The 18,382-nt window shown below is 44.8% G+C and overlaps 1 protein-coding gene across 1 annotated transcript in view; it reads left to right on the plus strand.

The window, feature by feature from the left end:
• The first annotated feature begins 2,687 nt into the window (after nt 1–2,687).
• RIMKLA (ribosomal modification protein rimK like family member A) overlaps nt 2,688–18,382 on the plus strand; it is a 36,291-nt gene continuing 20,596 nt past the window's right edge. Inside the window, exon 1 of the mRNA XM_079777772.1 lies at nt 2,688–2,912. Within this exon, the coding sequence (XP_079633898.1) occupies nt 2,750–2,912 (163 nt within the window). The 5' untranslated portion in view covers nt 2,688–2,749. The remainder of the gene's footprint in view (nt 2,913–18,382) is intronic.

Consider the following 18,382-nt stretch of genomic DNA (forward strand, 5'->3'; position numbering starts at 1 on the left):
TTCCAGATAAAGGTTGCTCTATCAGCTTGGATGCCAGCATAAAGACGACCTAGAATACAGCCAAGCTGACCTGCAATGAACATATATGGTATTTCGAGAAATAAAACTTTGTTGTTATAAACCTCTGGAATCACTTGTTCCCACAGCCTAACCTAGCTTATTCTGATACATTTACTTTATTACCATCTGTATCAAACTGATTATTTGCCTTCCCAACAACTATTCTCTCTTCATTCCTCCTAAGAGAACCCCAATTTTTCCCAGGTATTCACCTGGCTCTTCATGTGCTTGGGGGAGGGGATTCTAATTCCCAGTCACAGGGAGTAGAACCAGAATTAATTTGAGCCATTCATGATGGTTTCTAACTCCTTGCTGGTGACTGATTTACATGTGGGAACGTGTGGGAAGTCTGCTTGAGGACTTCTGAGACAGGTTTCCCTTGCTAATAAAATGAGACACATGGGTAGAAACAGTTTCTGTTCCTCAGCTGGACATTGTGTGTATGTATATGTCAGCTAGAATTGTGGCAGCCCTTTTTAACTATGGGAACACTGGCCTAAGGATGTCAGAGCAAAAAGATGGAAAGGATCTGGGTCCCTGATGTTACTGAGATGTTGAATGAACTAACTCTAGGGTTGTCCTGCCCTTAGATTTCCTGTTACTTGATATTATACATTTTCCTATTGTTTAAGACAGCTGAATCTGGAATGGAGGGGGAAAGAATGAGTTGAGCTTTAGAGACATTGAGGTGATGGCTGGACAGCATCCTCTTATATTGCTGAAGCTCATGGGATGTCAGGGTGAAATCTGAATTTGGAGGTCATCTATTGAGAAATAGTACACAAAGTAACACTCTCAAAGTAATACTATAATCCTATGCCTGGGATAATACCTCTGTTCTTGAGGAATTTTAACAATATAACAATACATTATCCTATCAAATGGAGCCATTTCCTAACTGGATATGCCACTGTCTCACCTCCTCACTTATTACCCATCCTAGAAAAGGGAGATCAGAGATGATGAGCAACCTCCTAGAGAGGGAGAGCAAAGACAGCGAGGAAGTGAGGAACACATCTGGATCCTCAGGTCCTGATCTCCTCAAGTCTGGGTTTCAGGGCTCTTGGTAGCCATCTGCATATGGCAAACATTCTAGTCTGCGTACATGACTATGAAAACGGGTCATAAGCCACTACTAAATTTATTAACTCTAATATACAAATGATTGTTCCAGGAAACTATGGTTCTGATCATCTTATAGACATCCTATGTATGACACTGCAGAAGCTCAGTAGGAAGCACCTGGATCAATGGGACATCTAGTGTCCAAGTTGATCTGTGGATTAGAAGAGAGTTTTGAAAGTTACTAATCCGTAGGGCACTAGGTTACTGTTACTTTAAAAAAAAAAATCATACATGGGTGTGTGGGGGGGTGAATTTTGTAACATAAAAGAATTTACTTAAACTTGCTTGAACAATAATTAAAATTGTTTAGACAGAACTTTTCCAAAGGCACAGTTAGAGGTTAAATGAATGCACCTACATAACATTTACTTTATAGTGAAGCCTGTATCTTACTTGAGACATCTTTCCCCATTTCTAAGCTGTCATTGCTGGGCCTGCCTTGAAATCACTCTTGCTTCCATAAGCCAAAACAACAACAACATATATTTTAATAAGCTGGAAGAGCAAATGCAATCTCCAAAGATGGCTAACTTCAGTCTAGCCGTTATTTAGAAAGAAAAATCTGGCTTCAAACATTGCTGTTTGCGGACAGAATTTGCAATTGGCTGGGACCAAGGATGGTGTTTAAAGATGACTCCGTTGTATGAACTGAGGGGCCAGGCCAGCCAGAGGTCTATTTCACTAAAAAAGGAGTCACAGATCCTTTTTCATCACGTTGAGGTTCTACAGCCCCAGAACTGCAAACTAGGAGGGGGTGTCCATTGTAAGAACATCCGAGACCCTGAGAAATGTGCCTTCAAACTATCTAAACGGGAGACGGCTAAAACCCAACTCCCCATCAACCCCTACCTCCTGCTCCAGGCCAGTTTTTGGGCAGAGAATTCCAAGGCGAGGGTCCAACTGGGGGCCTAGCCAGGTGACCTTCGCCAGGCTCCTGAGGCCCTGCCCAGGCTCTGTAAGGGGCCACCGGTCACCGCAGCCCCTAGACCCCCCCCCCCCCCCCCCCCCACACACACACCCATCCCCCTCACTACCACCACCAAGCTCGCGATCGCCTTCGGGACACATCCCGCTGCGCATCATTACAATAGTCCATCAGCTGGGCCGCCCCCTCCAGGCCACCCGGCCGCCGCCCCGGCCCCTCCCGCTCCAACCGCCCCACCCCGACCGGCAGCGCCACGCCCACTGGGGTCCAGGGCGGGATGCCCTCTCTCAGCTTCACGGTCGCCCGCCCACGGCTCCCCGGCTCCCGGGGCCCCGAACCCCGCCAGCATCCCGCCTCCCGGCCGCCGCAGGCTGCCGGCCCCGCTACCCCTCCCCCGGCAGCCGCAGGCCGCCTCTGCAGCTGGCCGCGCGGCCGGCCCGCGCCCGCCGCCGCGCGCTGATTGGCTGCCCGGGGCCGGCGGCGGCGCTCAGTGGCCGGCAGATTCGCTGGGTCAGGGCTGCAGAGGCGCCTGGCGCACCGGCGGGAGCGGAGCCGGGCGCGCGATCGCCTGCCAGCCCCGAGCGAGCGTCCGGGGAGCCCCGGGGTCCGCGCCGCGCCGGCGCCGCCGTCCTGGCCGCCATGTGCTCCCAGCTCTGGTTCCTGACGGACCGGCGCATCTGCGAAGACTACCCGCAGGTGCAGATCCTGCGCGCCCTCCAGCAGCGCTGCTCCGAGCAGGGCGTGCGCTTCAGGGCGGTGTTCATGGACCAGATCGCCGTCACCGTCATCGGCGGCCACCTCGGTGAGTGCGGCGGGCCCCGGGAGAGCGGGGCGCGGGCGCGCAGGGGTCCTGAGAGCCGGCCCGTGGGAGCGCGCCCCCGGCCGGGCCTCCCCCAGGCAAGTCTCCTTCGGGTCCCCGAAACCGGCCGCTGTCCCCTGCTAGACCTCTTGGGGTTGGATCTGGCTCCTAACCTTGAAAGCTTCTTTTGACCACCACCATCGGCCCTGAGGCCAAGATTTGAGGGCGGGAGTGAATTTCCTTAGGGTACTTTGTTTTAGTTGGAACTCGAATTTACCCGAAGCCGTTTGGAGGAAAAGCAAGCTGCCAATCCCAAATTCTGCTTGCATCGATATCCTGTCAGTTTAGATTTATAGAAACCCACGTTAAATTTACAATATTGCCATTAACACGAGCGTTTTAAAAGTTTTCCAAGAGTGTGTAAGCGTCAATAACGCACTACGTGGAATATCATCCCCAAAGTAGGAACCTACGTATGGGGAGAAATCTCAGAAAGATTGGAGTCACCTCTTGAATGTAAAGTGGGAGAGTAGATCTTTGATGGGTTGTCTTTAAATTCATCCTCTCCCCTAAAAAATAAAAATAAAAAAAATGTTGAATTCTGATTCCAGAAAAGCCAAGATTCCAGGTACAGACCATTCTGGTCTCACAGGTTTCTCCACTGCTGTGTCCAAGAGATTTCTCTGGTAAGGCATAGTTATCATCTGTGGCCCTGACCACAAAAGGTTAATAATGTTTTTAGGTATTTTTAATTATTCTTAATGCAAGCAGTCTGACTTAGGAATCTATGGATTAGGAACTTTCGCCCTGGGTTGCAGCCACTTCAGGGGGGGTGTAGGACTCAAAGGGATTTTGGCCCTATTTGAGGGTGCTTCCTGGGATACCTTTCATATTATTTCAACCACACTTGCTTAAATAAGCTCATAATTTGTTACTTCTCTTTGGTGGGGGAAAGGGATTCCAAATTCTGAACTGGCTACTTACAAATGATATTTTGAATATGACCTGTTTCTTAGTGGAATGTGTCTGTTCTAGATGTTTCATTCAAAACTGTATCTAAATCCTTGATAAGTAGTATCAGATTGTATAGCCTATTGGAGAAATATACTACAAACGTTAGATGTCTCACATTTAGTCTAAAACAGTGTCTGTCAACCATAAAGAGTACCATCTCTCTCTCCCTCCTTGACTTGATAAAGCTCCCAGTTAATGTAGAACTAAATTACAGGGAATCTGCAGACCTGGATTTTTATTACAGTTTTGCTGCTAACAAGTATCCTGGCTTTGCCTTGACCAAGACACTTTATGTGTTTGAATCTCAGGTTTCTAGTTTATAAAATTAAGGGCTAAGATTCCCCCAGCTCTGAAATTCTGTGTCAGTACCATACTTAAGTGGGATAATCTGTTATTTTTACTGATCTAGACCCAGGGTTGCTTCGTTTGCTCTTCATTTTATTTATTTACAACTTGTAATGATGCCTTTTTTAGATACTGTAACCAGAATTCCACATGTTCCTGTGATAGACCCATCAAACATGCTGTGAAAGAGTGGGGGAATGTTCTCTGTTTTATATCTAAACCCCCATTTTAAAGAATCAGCCCTAAAAAAAAAAAGAGAAAATTAAATTCTAGAGCTGCAGAAGGCATTTAAACCCTTTTGTTTACTAAACAAAATTTTACTGAAGTCATGTGTCTCTCAATCAATTAATGAACCAGGAGTTATTACTTTTTAAAGTACAACAAAATCTATATGGTTATTTGCCTGGTCAGTGGAGAAATTGAAAACAGGTATTTTTGATGCATTTAAAAAAATTTGTTTTTGCTAGTTCAGATAGCCACACACGTTTCACAACACATAAAGCAAACTTACTAGATCGTTGTTTCTGCCATCTAGACCATCAAAAGATTTATTTGTTGGGTGGGTTAATTAAAGCACAAGAAAGTGAGCTCCCTGAGAAGAGAGAGCTCATTTGTTTTGTTCAATGCTGTAATAGTGACTAGAATAGTGCCTTGTACACAATAGGCACTCAAACATTTTGAATAACTAAAGATTATGGGCTCTATTTCCCAGTTTCTTCTGTATTTAAACTATAGAAAACTCTTGGCAATTTGCTAAGCTAAAATATCCTTCTGGAAAAAAACCTCTAGAATGTACTGTCTCTGAAATATAGAAACAGATAGTCATAATGATATGGATGCTGTTGCCCATTTGAGAATTACAGAATGTGAGAGCTGGTAAGGACTTTGAGATCATCCCTTCAGTTTACAAATGAAGAACCTGATGCTCAAAGACATGACATGAGTTGTTCAGTGTCATCTCGCTAGTTAGCAGCAAACCCACAGTTAAAAACTTGATGTCCTCATTCCAAGCCCCGTGATGTGGGATAAGTATGCTTTGGGACATCTGCACCCTATAGTACTTTTCTCAGTAGATGTGGAAGTGAACCAAATTGAATTAAATTGAAACTGGATAGTGACTTTGCAAAGTAATTTCATAGTTGAGGACGTTAAGGTGCCATCTTTACAAAGTCTTCACACCTTCATCCTCTCTATTCCTTCTTGAGAACATTTCCCCAGGGTGAAAGAGTGGATGGAGTCCGTGCCTCCGGCAGTTGCTTAAATCCTCTCCTGAGCTTCCATCGGTGGAGGCTCAAGTCCAGAGAAAGAATTTCAGGTTGTATCTGGAAATTGGATTCAGACAAGAGATGGAAAGTTTTGGATTTAAAGACTATAGTTATTTTTAAGCTAATACAAGTAAACTGAAAATGCTATGCAAATGCAAGGTTTTATGATTGTTTATTTTTAACCCAGTGATCTACACTCCCCAGCACAGATTTGGGTGGGGAGACGACTGGAAAAAGTGGAATGACCTTCAGGTGACTGAAGCAATCCCATAGAAAACACCTGCCCTTCACCTTTCTGCTGGATATAGCATCATGAGAATCACATCCATCTTCATTTCCTTCTTAGAAACCTCAAGTTCTTCATTCATTCATTCATTCAACTAATATTTATTAATTATCTTCACCCCGGAAATGAGATGGTGGTGAATGTGGCACCAAAATGCGCATAGCAATAGCCAACGCAAAATGTACATAGTGTTTATTGTGTGCCAGGCACAGCTGTAGGTTCTTTTTACATATTAACTCTTATAAACATCAATAAGGGTATCTAGGTTGGCAGTAAGGACTGATACTCAGTAATTCTGGTCTCAGCAGAACCAGAATTTCTGTTTCCTCTTGTCCATTCCACACCTGCCCCCACCTCCTGCCACCATCAGCCCACACTGACTTCATCCCACCCCTTGCACTGAAATTTGCTGTGCCTGCGATGCCCATCTAGTCCAGGTCCCTCCCACATGGTAAACTTTTATTCTTCCTTCATATCCAGCTCAAGCCACCCATCTCTATAAAGTCTTTCTTGAACTTCCTAGCCTGCCCCAAGCAGTTTTTCTTTTCCATCTGCTGCCAAATCACATTGCACATACCTTTTAATATAGCATTCATCATATTTTATTATAACATCTATTTATAAAGTTTATGTTCCCTTTCCCACTAAATGATTGGGGATTCCTCATATGTATGCTCTATAATGGTCCACAGTAGGCCTTCAGTTAATGTTTGTTGGATGACTGAGTGAGGTGCCTTTTATTTATTTTTAAAAATATATATTTTATTGATTTTTAAAGAGAGGAAGGGAGAGGGCTAGAGAGTTAGAAACATCGATCAGCTGCCTCCTGCACACCCTCTACATGGGATGTGCCCGCAACCAAGGTACATGCCCTTGACTGGAATCGAACCTGGGACCCTTCAGTCCGCAAGCTGACGCTCTATCCACAGAGCCAAACCGGTTAGGGCATGAGTGAGGTGCCTTTTAAAGGCTAATTTAAAGTATATGAGACTTTTACTGTAATTAGCCTTTGTGTTTGGGAGATCATGAGTGGATGTGTAAATTTTTGTAAGTGTTTTTATGATGAGCCATTATATGAGGACAGAGTCATTAGTGCAAATTAAGGTCTTTGACCACCCACAGGTTTTTACGATTAACTGTCCCAAAAAACAAGTATAGCCACAAACTCAGGGACAGATACCAAGACAGAAAAAAAGAAGCTTGACCTGAAATCAGGGTGTGTTATAATTTGTCTCTTAGGAGCAGAATGATTCAGCATTCCTTCCCTTACCTTCAGAGCTAAAACCTCATGGCCATATGGCAATTTCTAGGTCAGGTTCTTTAAATTAAGGTGCTCAGAGATACTTTTACTTGGTTCTTTGTTTTAATCAGGTAAATAAGATTTAAAAGGTTTGGGTCAGGGGGAATCCTAACTAAATGTATATGAGGAAATAGTCTTATTGCAGCCTTCCAAAAGACAACAGAGGCCTCACGGAGAAATGATGGACTCCCATTATTGCACAAGAAGACACTAGCAGTAAAGGGTACCATGCTAACCTTTGTGCACAGAGGGGAGCTTTAACCTCGGTCCTTGCTGAAGGCCTGTGCCTGACCCCCTGAATCCAAATAAACTTCAGTACAGCTCTAGTGGGAAGGTCAGGCAGTGGGTGGAAGCACCTACCATATAATGGTTCCAAACTGACGTGAGCACTGAATGGATATGCTTTACCCCATGGGTCCACATTTATATCTGTGGGCTCACCTCAAGGACTGAAGGGAGGTTGGATGTGTATTTTATGTTTATGTTTCTAACAGTTCTTACGGACGCTTCATGAACTTCGTTGGGAAGAGCTCTAGAACCACAGATTGGGATCCTTAGTGGATCTCAAAGCCCTACTTATAGATTTTTGGACCACCTGTTGTTGCTACCATAACACTTCCACCAAATTTTTTAGGCTTGCCTGGTGGTCGGGGGACAGCCATCATCAGAGAGGTCCATGTCATCCCCATCTGTCCACATGTCCTTGTCACTCCCCTTACCAGCAGAGAGTCCACTGACATCCAGGGCCGGCAGTGCTGGCTTCGCCTCACTTCAGACTCTCCCCGGCCACCTTACTCACTTCCCTGAGATATGTCACCTTATGAGGGTTTTATATTGTTTTAACAAAAGCATATCACACATCTGAAATTCTGAATCTCTTTCTATGTGATCCTTCACTACTAAAAAGTAACTCAAGGACTCCACTATGAAAAAGTGTTAAATTTAAGTTAGGTTGCATTGAGGATCTAACAGGAATAATGGTTCTTTATTCCTGTAACTCTGTTAATAGTTTAATATCTTTTTTGTGTCTTAATCTTCACAACAAAAGTATTCATTTATTTATTTTACTAAACAAATATTAACTGAGTGCTTACTGTGTGCCAGGCACTGTGCTAGGAACTGGAGATATGGTGGAGAGTAAGAATAGACATAGTCTCCACCCTCATGATGATTTCAGTCATTCATTTGGTCAACAGATATCTGTTGGCTGCCTACTATGTGTAGGATATTGTTCTGGGCACCAGAACAAAAGAGGCAGAAATCCTTCCCTCGAGGAGATTACATTCTAGATGGGGGAGAGAGAATACAAACAAGTTAAGTTAAATGTATAGTTTGTTGGTTAAAAGAGCTAAGGAGGGAAAAAGTGGGGAAGGGGATTGCAATTTTAGATAGGTTGGCTGGGGCGGTCCTCGCCCAGAAGATGCTGTTCAAGTACAGAACTGAAGGAGGTGAGGAAGGAAGCCATTTTGGTATCTGGGAGTAATTCAGGCAAGAGGGAATAGTGAGACCAGTGTGGCTGGAGCCAAGCGAGCCAGGGGGCAAGCATTAAGGAGAGGAAGTTGGAAGGGTGGGAATGTAGAGAGAGCAGATATGTAGGCCTGTAGGTCATGGAAGGACTTTGACTTTTACTCTGGATGAGCTGGGAATCACTGAAGGGTTTTGAGCAGAGAAGTGACATGACCTGACGTATGTGCACAGGGTCATTCCGGACATGGTGCTGAGAATAGACGGATGGCAACGAGGGCGGAAGTAGAGACATCACTTGGGAAGTGTTTAGGTGAGAGAGAATGATTGTTGAGCTAGAATGACTTCAGGGGAGGAGGTGAGAAGGGACTGGATTTCAGATATAATTTGAAGACAGAGTTGTCAGGATTTGCCCACTGGATCAGATGTTGGGTGTACAGGACAGACTAGTCAAAGAGGACTCCAAAATGTTCAGGCTGAGGAGCTAGAAGAATAAAGTTCGCCATTTCCTCGTGAGGACAGGATGTGAGAGGACTAGGTGTGGGCAGGTGGTGTGGAGCAGGATGCAGTCTGTGGTGCCACTGCATGTTTTACTTTACTTGTTTGTATTCTGCCCCCCCCCCCCCCCCCCCCCATCCAAGTGGCAATGTCAGGTAGGCAGTTCATCATACTGATTGAGATTCAGGGGAAAGGAAGTGACTGTGGAGGTCCAAGGTCTGAACTCTGGGGCATTGCAATGCTTGTGATCATGTTGAGAAGGAAGAACTAGCAAAAAGTCCTGAGGAAAGGAAATAAAGGAGCGAGTGTGGTATCCTGGAAGCCACGTAGAGAAGGTGTTTCAAGAAGAAGATGTGATCAGACCGTGTCAAATGTTGCTGGTAGACCAAGTAAAATGAGGAATGAGAACTGACCATTGGATTTAGCATTAGTGACCCTGATAAGAAGTAGTTTTAATGAAGTGATGGAAACAGTGAATATACCACTGTCTTAGGAGTTTGGTTATAAAGGGAAGGTGAAAAATGGGTTGATAGATTGCTATGGACTAGAGTGTGGCCCCTCTCAAACTCAGATATTGAAGCTCCAACCCCCAATGTGATGATATTTGGAGATGGGTCCTTTGGGAGGAAATTAGGTTTAGATGAGGCCATGAGGGTATTTTCATGATGGGCTTAGTGCCCTTATAGGAAGAAACCTGAGAGCTTGTCCTCTCCCTGCCATGTGAGGATACAGCAAGAAGGCAACTGTCTTCTCTGCAAACCAGGAAGAGGGCTCTCACCAGAACTCAACCCTGCTGACATCCTGATATCAGACTTCCAGTCTTCAGGGCTGTGAGAAATAAATGTCTGTTGTTTAAGCCACCCAGTCTGTGGTACTTGGTTATAGCAGCTTGAAATGACTAAGACTTTGCTCAAAGGGGAGATGGGTTTGAGAGGCGTTTCTTAAAGAAGGGAGAAATAACAGCATGCTATATGATGGTGTGAGTAATTCAGTAGAGGGAGAAACTGGCAAGTAGGAGAGAGGTGAATTGCCAGAAAAGTGTCTTAACTGGGCGAGAGAGGTTGGGACCTGTTGTATGTTTCAAGGAATTGGTCTAAGCTAGGAGCAAGGATACTTCAGCCATCAAAATAAGAGAGAAGGTAACCTATGTGGCATAGGCACAGGTATGCAAGTAGATGTGATAGTGGGAGATTTTAGAGAAGTTCTTTTCTGATTGCCTTGAGTTTTCTCATCGAAATAGGAAGAGTGAGAATGAGAAGGAGGGAGGAAGTAGTGAAGGTTTGAGGCAAGAAAATAAATTGTGAAATAGTTGTGTAGGGTTGTGGGAGAGTGAATGGACTCGGGGCTATAATACTTATTGCACAGCAATAAGGATGCCCTTGAGACCAGTCAGCCGGTTTGGGCGTTTTTAATCCAGATTGGTTTCATTGCACAGGACGGCAGAGAGTAGGCAGAGAGTTGGAGCAGTCTAGCCAGGGTTGTGATTTAGCCAAACAAGAAACAGGTACAAGGACTTGAGGGTTTAAGTGATAGTTCTTGTCTATGGAATTTAAATAGAGTAAAAGAGAAAGAGGGTAGGAAGTGGGTGAGGGACAGTGAAAAGATGAGGGATCCAGGCATAGTAGTTCCTGATGGGATCTAAGTGTGGCTGGAGTTGGGAGAAGCTGGAAAGATAGGAGACAGTGGTTGGAAATTGGAATTATGACGAATGCATAAAGTCTAAACTGTAGCTGGAAGGGGTGGCTGAGGTGGGGTAGTGGACAAGACTCTTGGAGAAAAGGAGGTCAAGTCGAGTCCAGGCCTGGGCATTGGAAGAATTCTCCATATGGACACTGAAATCGCCAATATATGTGAACGTATGGGAGAATCAGTGAGTCAGGAGCTAAAGCTTCCAGGACAGAGAGGAGTAACTGGGGTCCTTAGCGAACTTGGACAAGTTGGATGCTGTGCAGTCTGATGAGAGTCAGGCTGGGTGTTTTAGGAGGGAGAAGAGGATGTACTGGAAGCCACAATGAGGAGCAAGGAGCACATCTGTCCTGCCTCTTGCCCCAGTAACCCCAGGTGTGAGAGAGAGAAAACAGCCACAGCTTGGTGGAGCTGCTGGGTAAGAGTGTTACTGGGGAGAGCTGGGGTTCAGTGGGACCCAGAAAAAGAAGGCGAAGGGAACACACACTGAAAAGTTTAAAGGTAAAGGATTTCCTGCCCTTTGAGGGGCACAGTGGAGATAGGACGGAGTGGGAGGTGGGAGTAGAAAAGGCAAGTCAGAGCCAGGTGGAGCTTAGAGTTCAGGGAAATGACGTAGCCTTGGAGACGGGAGTCTTGGGTGACTGACATGGAAGGGATGAAATTTGTCTCATGGTTGCAAGAAAGATCCAGATGGTGAGGTGGGGAAGGGCTGAGGGATTGGCCTGAAAGGGGGAGGTTTCCAAGCTCTGGGACCCTTCCATTTTGTAGAAGAGAAAACAGACCCAGAGATTTTTATGTCTTGCCAAGCCATTAAATGACAGCAAGGAATTCCATCAAGCCTCTGACTTGGAGGCCACTCTGCCATAATTTGTCTTTCATCTCATGTTGTCTCCACTTCTTGAAGTGCTTCAAAAATAGGTTAGCCCTGAGATATCAGATATCCCGAACTCAGTGCTTGTGAGATGCCGCGCTGTTCCTATCGATTTGTTTCGGAGAGGTAGACATTACACATTTATTAGTTTTACACATTTCTTCTGAGCCCAGAGGCACCCTGAGTCAACATCTCCCTTCTGAAACCTGCCTTGATTCTCCCTCAGAGGCGGTCACCCACCTGCTCCCTCCAGCACTTCTCACATTGTGCTGTAAAAGGTCGCCTCCTCGCCCCACCCCTGCCCAAACCAGACTGATAATTTTTCTTAATACCCAGGTGCTCTGAGGAGGGCATCCATGGCATTAATCACAGCCGTGTGCTGTCTTTCTTAAATTCCAGGGAATGGTGTTTGTTTCATTCACACATCTCACCCCCCATTCCCGGCCCTTAAGGTGGTGCCTGTTCCTTAGCTGTCAGTGCCCCCTCCCCATTTGATAGGGCCCCACTTCTAACCAGCAGCACCTGAGTCTGTCTGAGAGCTTTCTCCTGTCACAGGAGCGTGGCCATTTAGCCCATACAGGCATGGCAAGCCAGAAGGGCCAGGGATTTAATACCATGCCCCTGGAGTAGCTCTCCACCAAAGACTGAGTTGGTGTATTAAAGATTATACCTCGCCAGTTCCCTTGCCCCTTGAGTGGGATAACTGAGGTGTGTGTACTGAACCATTTCTTATTTTTGCACGGCAGGATTAAGCCCCAGTGGCCAAGGTGGTCGCTCAGTTGATTACACACCCTTATTGCCTCATTCTCGTCTCTATTCACTAAAAGTGTTTCCTGACATTGATCACTGTCGTAATAAACCTCATCCACTTAAGTCCTCCTCTCTGGGGAAACCCAAACTAACACTGGGCTTGGCCCAAAGTAGGTGCTAAGTAAATATTGGCTAAATGAATGCATGAAACAATAAATGTGTATTGAGTGAATGGGTGAATGAACATCCTATATAATAGAGAGCTAATATGCAAATGGTCTTCACATCCTCACACTGTCACACCTAATGGCTCAGACACTCAGCAGTGGGGAGAGAGGAATGGGGACCAGCCAGGCTGTGGCCCAGGAGAGGGACAAGCCACCTGCCCCGCGGTCCCAGGTACCTGCGGCTGCGGCTCAGGCAAAGCCAACCACCTACAGTCCCCTGCGGCTGTGGCTGGCCCGGGAAAAGCTGGCCCGGGTCCTGGGTGCCTGCAGCCAGCCAGAGGGAGGGAAGCCCAAGTCCCAGGTGCCTGTGACCGGCTGGAGGAGGGAATCCTGGGTCCCGGGTGTGGGATGAGGTAGAGGCAATTAGGGGTAATCAGGCCAGCAGGGGAGCAGTTAGGGGCGATCAGGCCAGTAGGGGAGCAGTTAGGGGCAATCAGGCAGGCAGGTAGAGTTGGTTAGGGAAGATCAGGAAGGCAGAGGTGGTTAGGGGCAATCAGGCAGGCAGGCAAGTGGTTAGGAGCCAGCAGTCCTGGATTGTGAGAGGCAGTCGGACATCCCCCGAGGGGTCCCAGATTGGGACCCTAGCAGGCTGGGCTAAGGGACACCTCCTCTGTGCACGAATTTCATGCACCAGGCCTCTAGTTTGTGTATAATTTGTTTGTGCACGAATTTCATGCACACATGAAATTTCATGCACACACCTCTAGTTTGTGCATGCACACACCTCCGTGTATTTCCTGACCATTTGCACCAACTTGATTTTCATGCACACACCTCTAGTTTGTGCATGCACACACCAAGTATATTTCCTGACCATTTGCACCAACTTGAGTACTTTTCTTTCTTCTGTCAATTTTGAGTCTGCTATACAGGGCTTGCTCCCCCCCACACTTAGATCTCATCAGGAGCTACCGTGCCTGGATCTCTCATCTTTTCCTCTAGTGTGTGCATGCACACACCTTTGCACACATGAAATTTCATGCACACACCTCCGTGCACGAATTTCATGCACACACCTCTAGTTTGTGCACGAATTTCATGCACCAGGCCTCTAGTTTGGGTATAATTCTTTCTCCATAAGGAGACTATATGCTCCTGGTAGGCAGAGACCACCTGGTTCATCTTTGTTTGCTTGCTTCATAGGTGCTGACTCATTCCAACAGTTCAGTAAAGGTTGCTTTGAATTAAATGACCTCAAAACAGCAGTTGGTAGAAGGAGAAAGTGGCCACATAATCACCAGGTTTTAATGAGGTGGAGGTGAGATTTCTTTGGGCATTGTAACAAAGAACTTTAAAAGGGCAGGAGGGAGGGACCTGAAAGGGGGAGGTTTCCAAGCGCTGGGACAATGGCATCTACTAGTACTTGTTAAGAAAAAAAATAACTTTTCCTTATGAGAAAATGCTGAGGGTAGAGTAGAAAGAACAGAGGGAGAACATGGAGTGTGCGATGAGCCAGGTCATGTTTCAGGTGACACACCTTCTCATAACACAACATAATGTGAAGCCCTTAATGGGTTATCCACTTACTTTATTTATATTATTGATTCCTTTCTGACAACTTTCAGAGCTTCGCTACCAGCCACTGTTGTTACCTGATCCTGCTAACATATAGTGGTTCTAAAAGCCGCCATAACTGAGGTCCCTGCTTGCTCTCATGCACGGTGTCCTAGTTTCTGGTTTTTGCTGTTGGCTTTGTAGATGAGGGGTTTTTCTCTGGCATACTAGAAACCAGTTTCGTTTTGAAGCTAAGGATGTGTGTGTGTACGCACATAAATTAGTGCTGTGTGTGCACGGGTTGAGAGGGTAGTGACCCATTATGTATCAGTTCCATGTAAAGGCAAAGACTTTTATAATCAGATCTATTGCAGGGGTCCATATATACAAGACATCTCTAATTTAAATGAGATAAGCCAAAACTGGTTTGGCTCAGTGGATAGAGCATCGGTCTGCGGACTGAAAGGTCCCAGGTTCGATTCCTGTCAAGGGCACGTACATTGGTTGCGGGCACATCCCCTGTAGGGGGTGTGCAGGAGGCAGCTGGTCGATGTTTCTCTCTCATCGATGTTTCCAGCTCTCTATCCCTATCCCTTCCTCTCTGTAAAAAATCAATAAAAATATATATATTTTTTAAAAATGAGATAATATATGTGGAAGTTCTTAGCAAAGTACATAAAACACAACAGATGCTCAATAAAAATGCGAGCCAAATTCAGATCTGGATGACTGCACCTTTTATTTATCCCTGCTGCTGCTTCCCTCTGTTGATATGAATGATGAGAGTGGTTTTTAATTTTTAGAGCTCTACGTTCCAATAATGATTTGCTTATTTCTAAAGCTATTTCTCTGTATTATAAAGTGTATTTCTTTGCTGTAGCACATACAAATGCAGAAGTCTAGTTTTGTAGGGTGAACTTAATTTAACTCAATATGTAAATTAGGAAACGGACTCAATTCTTTGGGAAAAGTTATACATTTTTCTATCTTGTTTTTAATAATTAAAATATTTCCAAATATAAACAATGGAGAGTTCAAAAGGAAATCAGAATATAATTACCCTTGAAAGTAGATTATTCTTTCTAGAATTCATATGGAAAAAAATGTTATTGAGGCTAAATAGTGCATCTCAAGCCCAACCTACGAGTCTGGGAGACCCCAAATATCCCAGAAGCAACTCAGCTCCCTTTTCCCTGCCCTGCTGCCTAGGTCTGGGTGATGCCCCAGAGCACGAGGGCACTGCAGCTCATGAAATCCCTTGTGACTTGAGGGCATGAGCCTCTCCCTGTTGAGGGGTTTCCTTCCCTTCACTGGCAGCCAAGCAGAGCCCTGCCTTCCCCAATGTCTTGCATCAGCTCTTCATTCCCTTGGCTTGAAGCCTGTAGATTACAGTGGATCTTGGGAAGGGTGACACGTTAAGGTCCATCCTGTATTAAGTTTATCTTTCCTAAGGAGAGAGGTGAATGAAGAGAGGGGGAGTGATTACGTAAGTGGTTGACGGTCTCAGAATTCACTGACAGATTTGCCAAGGCCAGACTTAAACCCATATTGTTCTTGGCCATGTCTGTGTGGAGCTGCTGTCCCCATTGAAGCCACAGTGAGTGGCAGCCTCTTGTCTATTACTTTTAGACATGGTGATATAAACTAGGTTTAGACAGCAGAGGGCAGGAATGAACAGGAGGCAAGTGGAGTGGCCCATAGCAAGAATGCTGGAGCTGAGCCAATGGGCAGAGAAGTAACTGGTTGTGTGAGCACTGTATCCCTAAACCTGCCGTGTCCCTCTCTGCACAGAGCTGTACGGCCAGCACAGTGAGAGTCCTGACCTGTCTAACTCTTTGGTAGAGCCTTTTCAGCTACACTTTAACCCATTCCATTCTTCATTTATTAAAGGCTTCAGTTGGAATGAGCCAGGCCCAAAGATTTACCTTTGGAGAAGAGAGATGAAGTCCTGGTAAGACTTCCTAGGTCTGTGTGAACCTGCTTGTTGAGGCTGAGCTGTCTCTGTCCACTTGTGGTTGATATTTCCAGAAATGACTGAATTCTTTTCTTCGCATTTGGAAGTGTAACTGTCTGTCTGTGGTCTCATGTTGGGATTGAAAAGCCAACCGTTTCTGCTGCTTCTCGTTTCTCTAGGTCACTTTTCTGTTGCAAAGCCGTTTTTCTCATCAGGTGGTACCCATCTCCGTCCATTGTCTTACCTTGCTTAGCAGAATGTCTGTGCAATGCTAATGCCAGCGCCTTGCAGACTATGTATAGCATTGCATAGTTTCAAAGCATTTTTAAATATTTTATCTCATTATGTAATGTTGTCCTGGGCTGTTGCTTTTCCCCTGAGTGTATTTCCTCACCATTTGCACCAACTTGAGTACTTTTCTTTCTTCTCCTGTCAATTTTGAGTCTGCTATACAGGGCTTGCTCCCCCCCAACCCCCCGCCCCTTTCATATTATTTCCTACAGGGCCTATAAGTGGCAAAGAAAAAGGCATATCTAAATGGTACTATTTTCTGATGGTAAAGTGAAGATAACCTAAATGCTCTTTATAAATCATCCATGAGAATTATGTCCCTTGAGAATATATTATGAGTAGAAGTACTAAAAACAGTTTCTCTTCATGATTATACCTACTTTCTTTTTCTAAATTGGCAAAATATCTCCTAGAAATGTGCACGTTAGATCCATACTGTGTTTTTTCTTTGCTTGCTTTGTTTTTATTTTGTTTTACTTATTGTTTTTGTACTAATATTATTCATGCCCCAGTGGAGAAATAGGAATTTCATTAGCACCTTTTGTTTTCTTGGACTTGTATGGTTGTACAGAATATCACTTTTATAAAAGGTGCTTTAGGTTAAAGCTTGTAAGATGGTTCTGGAACCGTCTCTCCAAGGCTTTCTTTTTTTTTTTTTTTTAATATATTTTGTTGATTTTTTACAGAGAGGAAGGGAGAGGGATAGAGAGCTAGAAACATCGATGAGATAGAAACATCGATCAGCTGCCTCCTGCACACCCCCCACTGGGAATGCGCCCGCAACCAAGGTACATGCCCCTGACTGGAATCGAACCCGGGACCCTTCAGCCCGCAGGCCGACGCTCCATCCACTGAGCCAAACCGGTCTCGGCTCTCCAAGGCTTTCTTAAGAGCATTCTGGAAACTCCTTTAAGGTTCACTAAGGCAGACCAAGTTGTTCCCTGAACTCAGTTCTCATTACTCTCACATCCCATTTCATGGCTCCGTCATTCCATCCCCAGATGCTGGGTGCACCACAGATGCATAGATTACTGCTTGTAGTAATACAAACCATAGGACATTGAGGTTGAATGAGACCAAGCAGGTTGCTGTAAGCTTATCTGATCTTTGCATTCCCTCCATGCCATCCTCAAGTGACCAATGAGCCTCAGCCCATTCCATCCTAAGGCACTGGAAAAGTATCCCTTTTGTTGATCCCAAATCTACCTCCCTTCTGTACAATTCAAAAGACATCAAGTGCCTATCATGTACCTGGCACTGTTCTAGGGGCTGGAGATACAGAAGTAAAGAGACGTGGATAACTCATAGATAGCTATTGCTTGGGGTCATAGAAGACAAGCCAAATAGTTCTTATCCATGGACACCCTACAGATACTTGAAGACTACACTCCTGTTCCTCTGAGTCCTCACTTGAAGCTAATATTCCCAGTCTATCCAGTGTAATACAGTTCAAATTCTTTTGTCATATGGATCAATTGTCTTTGGATGACTTCTAGTTTGAATATTTTTGTTTGTTTGTTTTGTTAATTCTCACCTGAGGATATTTTTCCATTGATTTTTAGAGAGAATGGAAGAGAGAGGGAAAGACAGAGAGAAACATCAATGTGAGAGAAACACATCGATTGGTTGCCTCCTGCATGAGCCCTGACCAGGGCCCGGGCCAGGGAGGAGCCTGCAACCAAGGTATGTGCCCTTGACTGGTCTACAGACCGATACTCTATCCACTGAGCCAAACTGGCCAGGGCTGAATATTGAATTGATTTTTAGTAGATTGATTTTTTAAAGTTTTTTTGTTTGTTTGTTATAAAGGTAATATGCACTTGGAGACATTTTAGAAAATATAGATAAATTTAAATAGGAAATCACATATATTTTCTTTCAGCTTTTACTAACTTGTATTTATAATTTTGTTCCATTTTCTTTACTGACCATTGACATTTTTGCATTCATTATATTCATAAAAATTATTTAAATGCTTACATATTTCAGATAGACTTTCAATGGTTAAGTCATAAAACAGTAGTAAGG

The sequence above is a fragment of the Cnephaeus nilssonii genome (genome assembly GCF_951640355.1).
Source record: "Cnephaeus nilssonii genome assembly, chromosome: 7".
NCBI classification, from domain to species: domain Eukaryota; kingdom Metazoa; phylum Chordata; class Mammalia; order Chiroptera; family Vespertilionidae; genus Cnephaeus; species Cnephaeus nilssonii.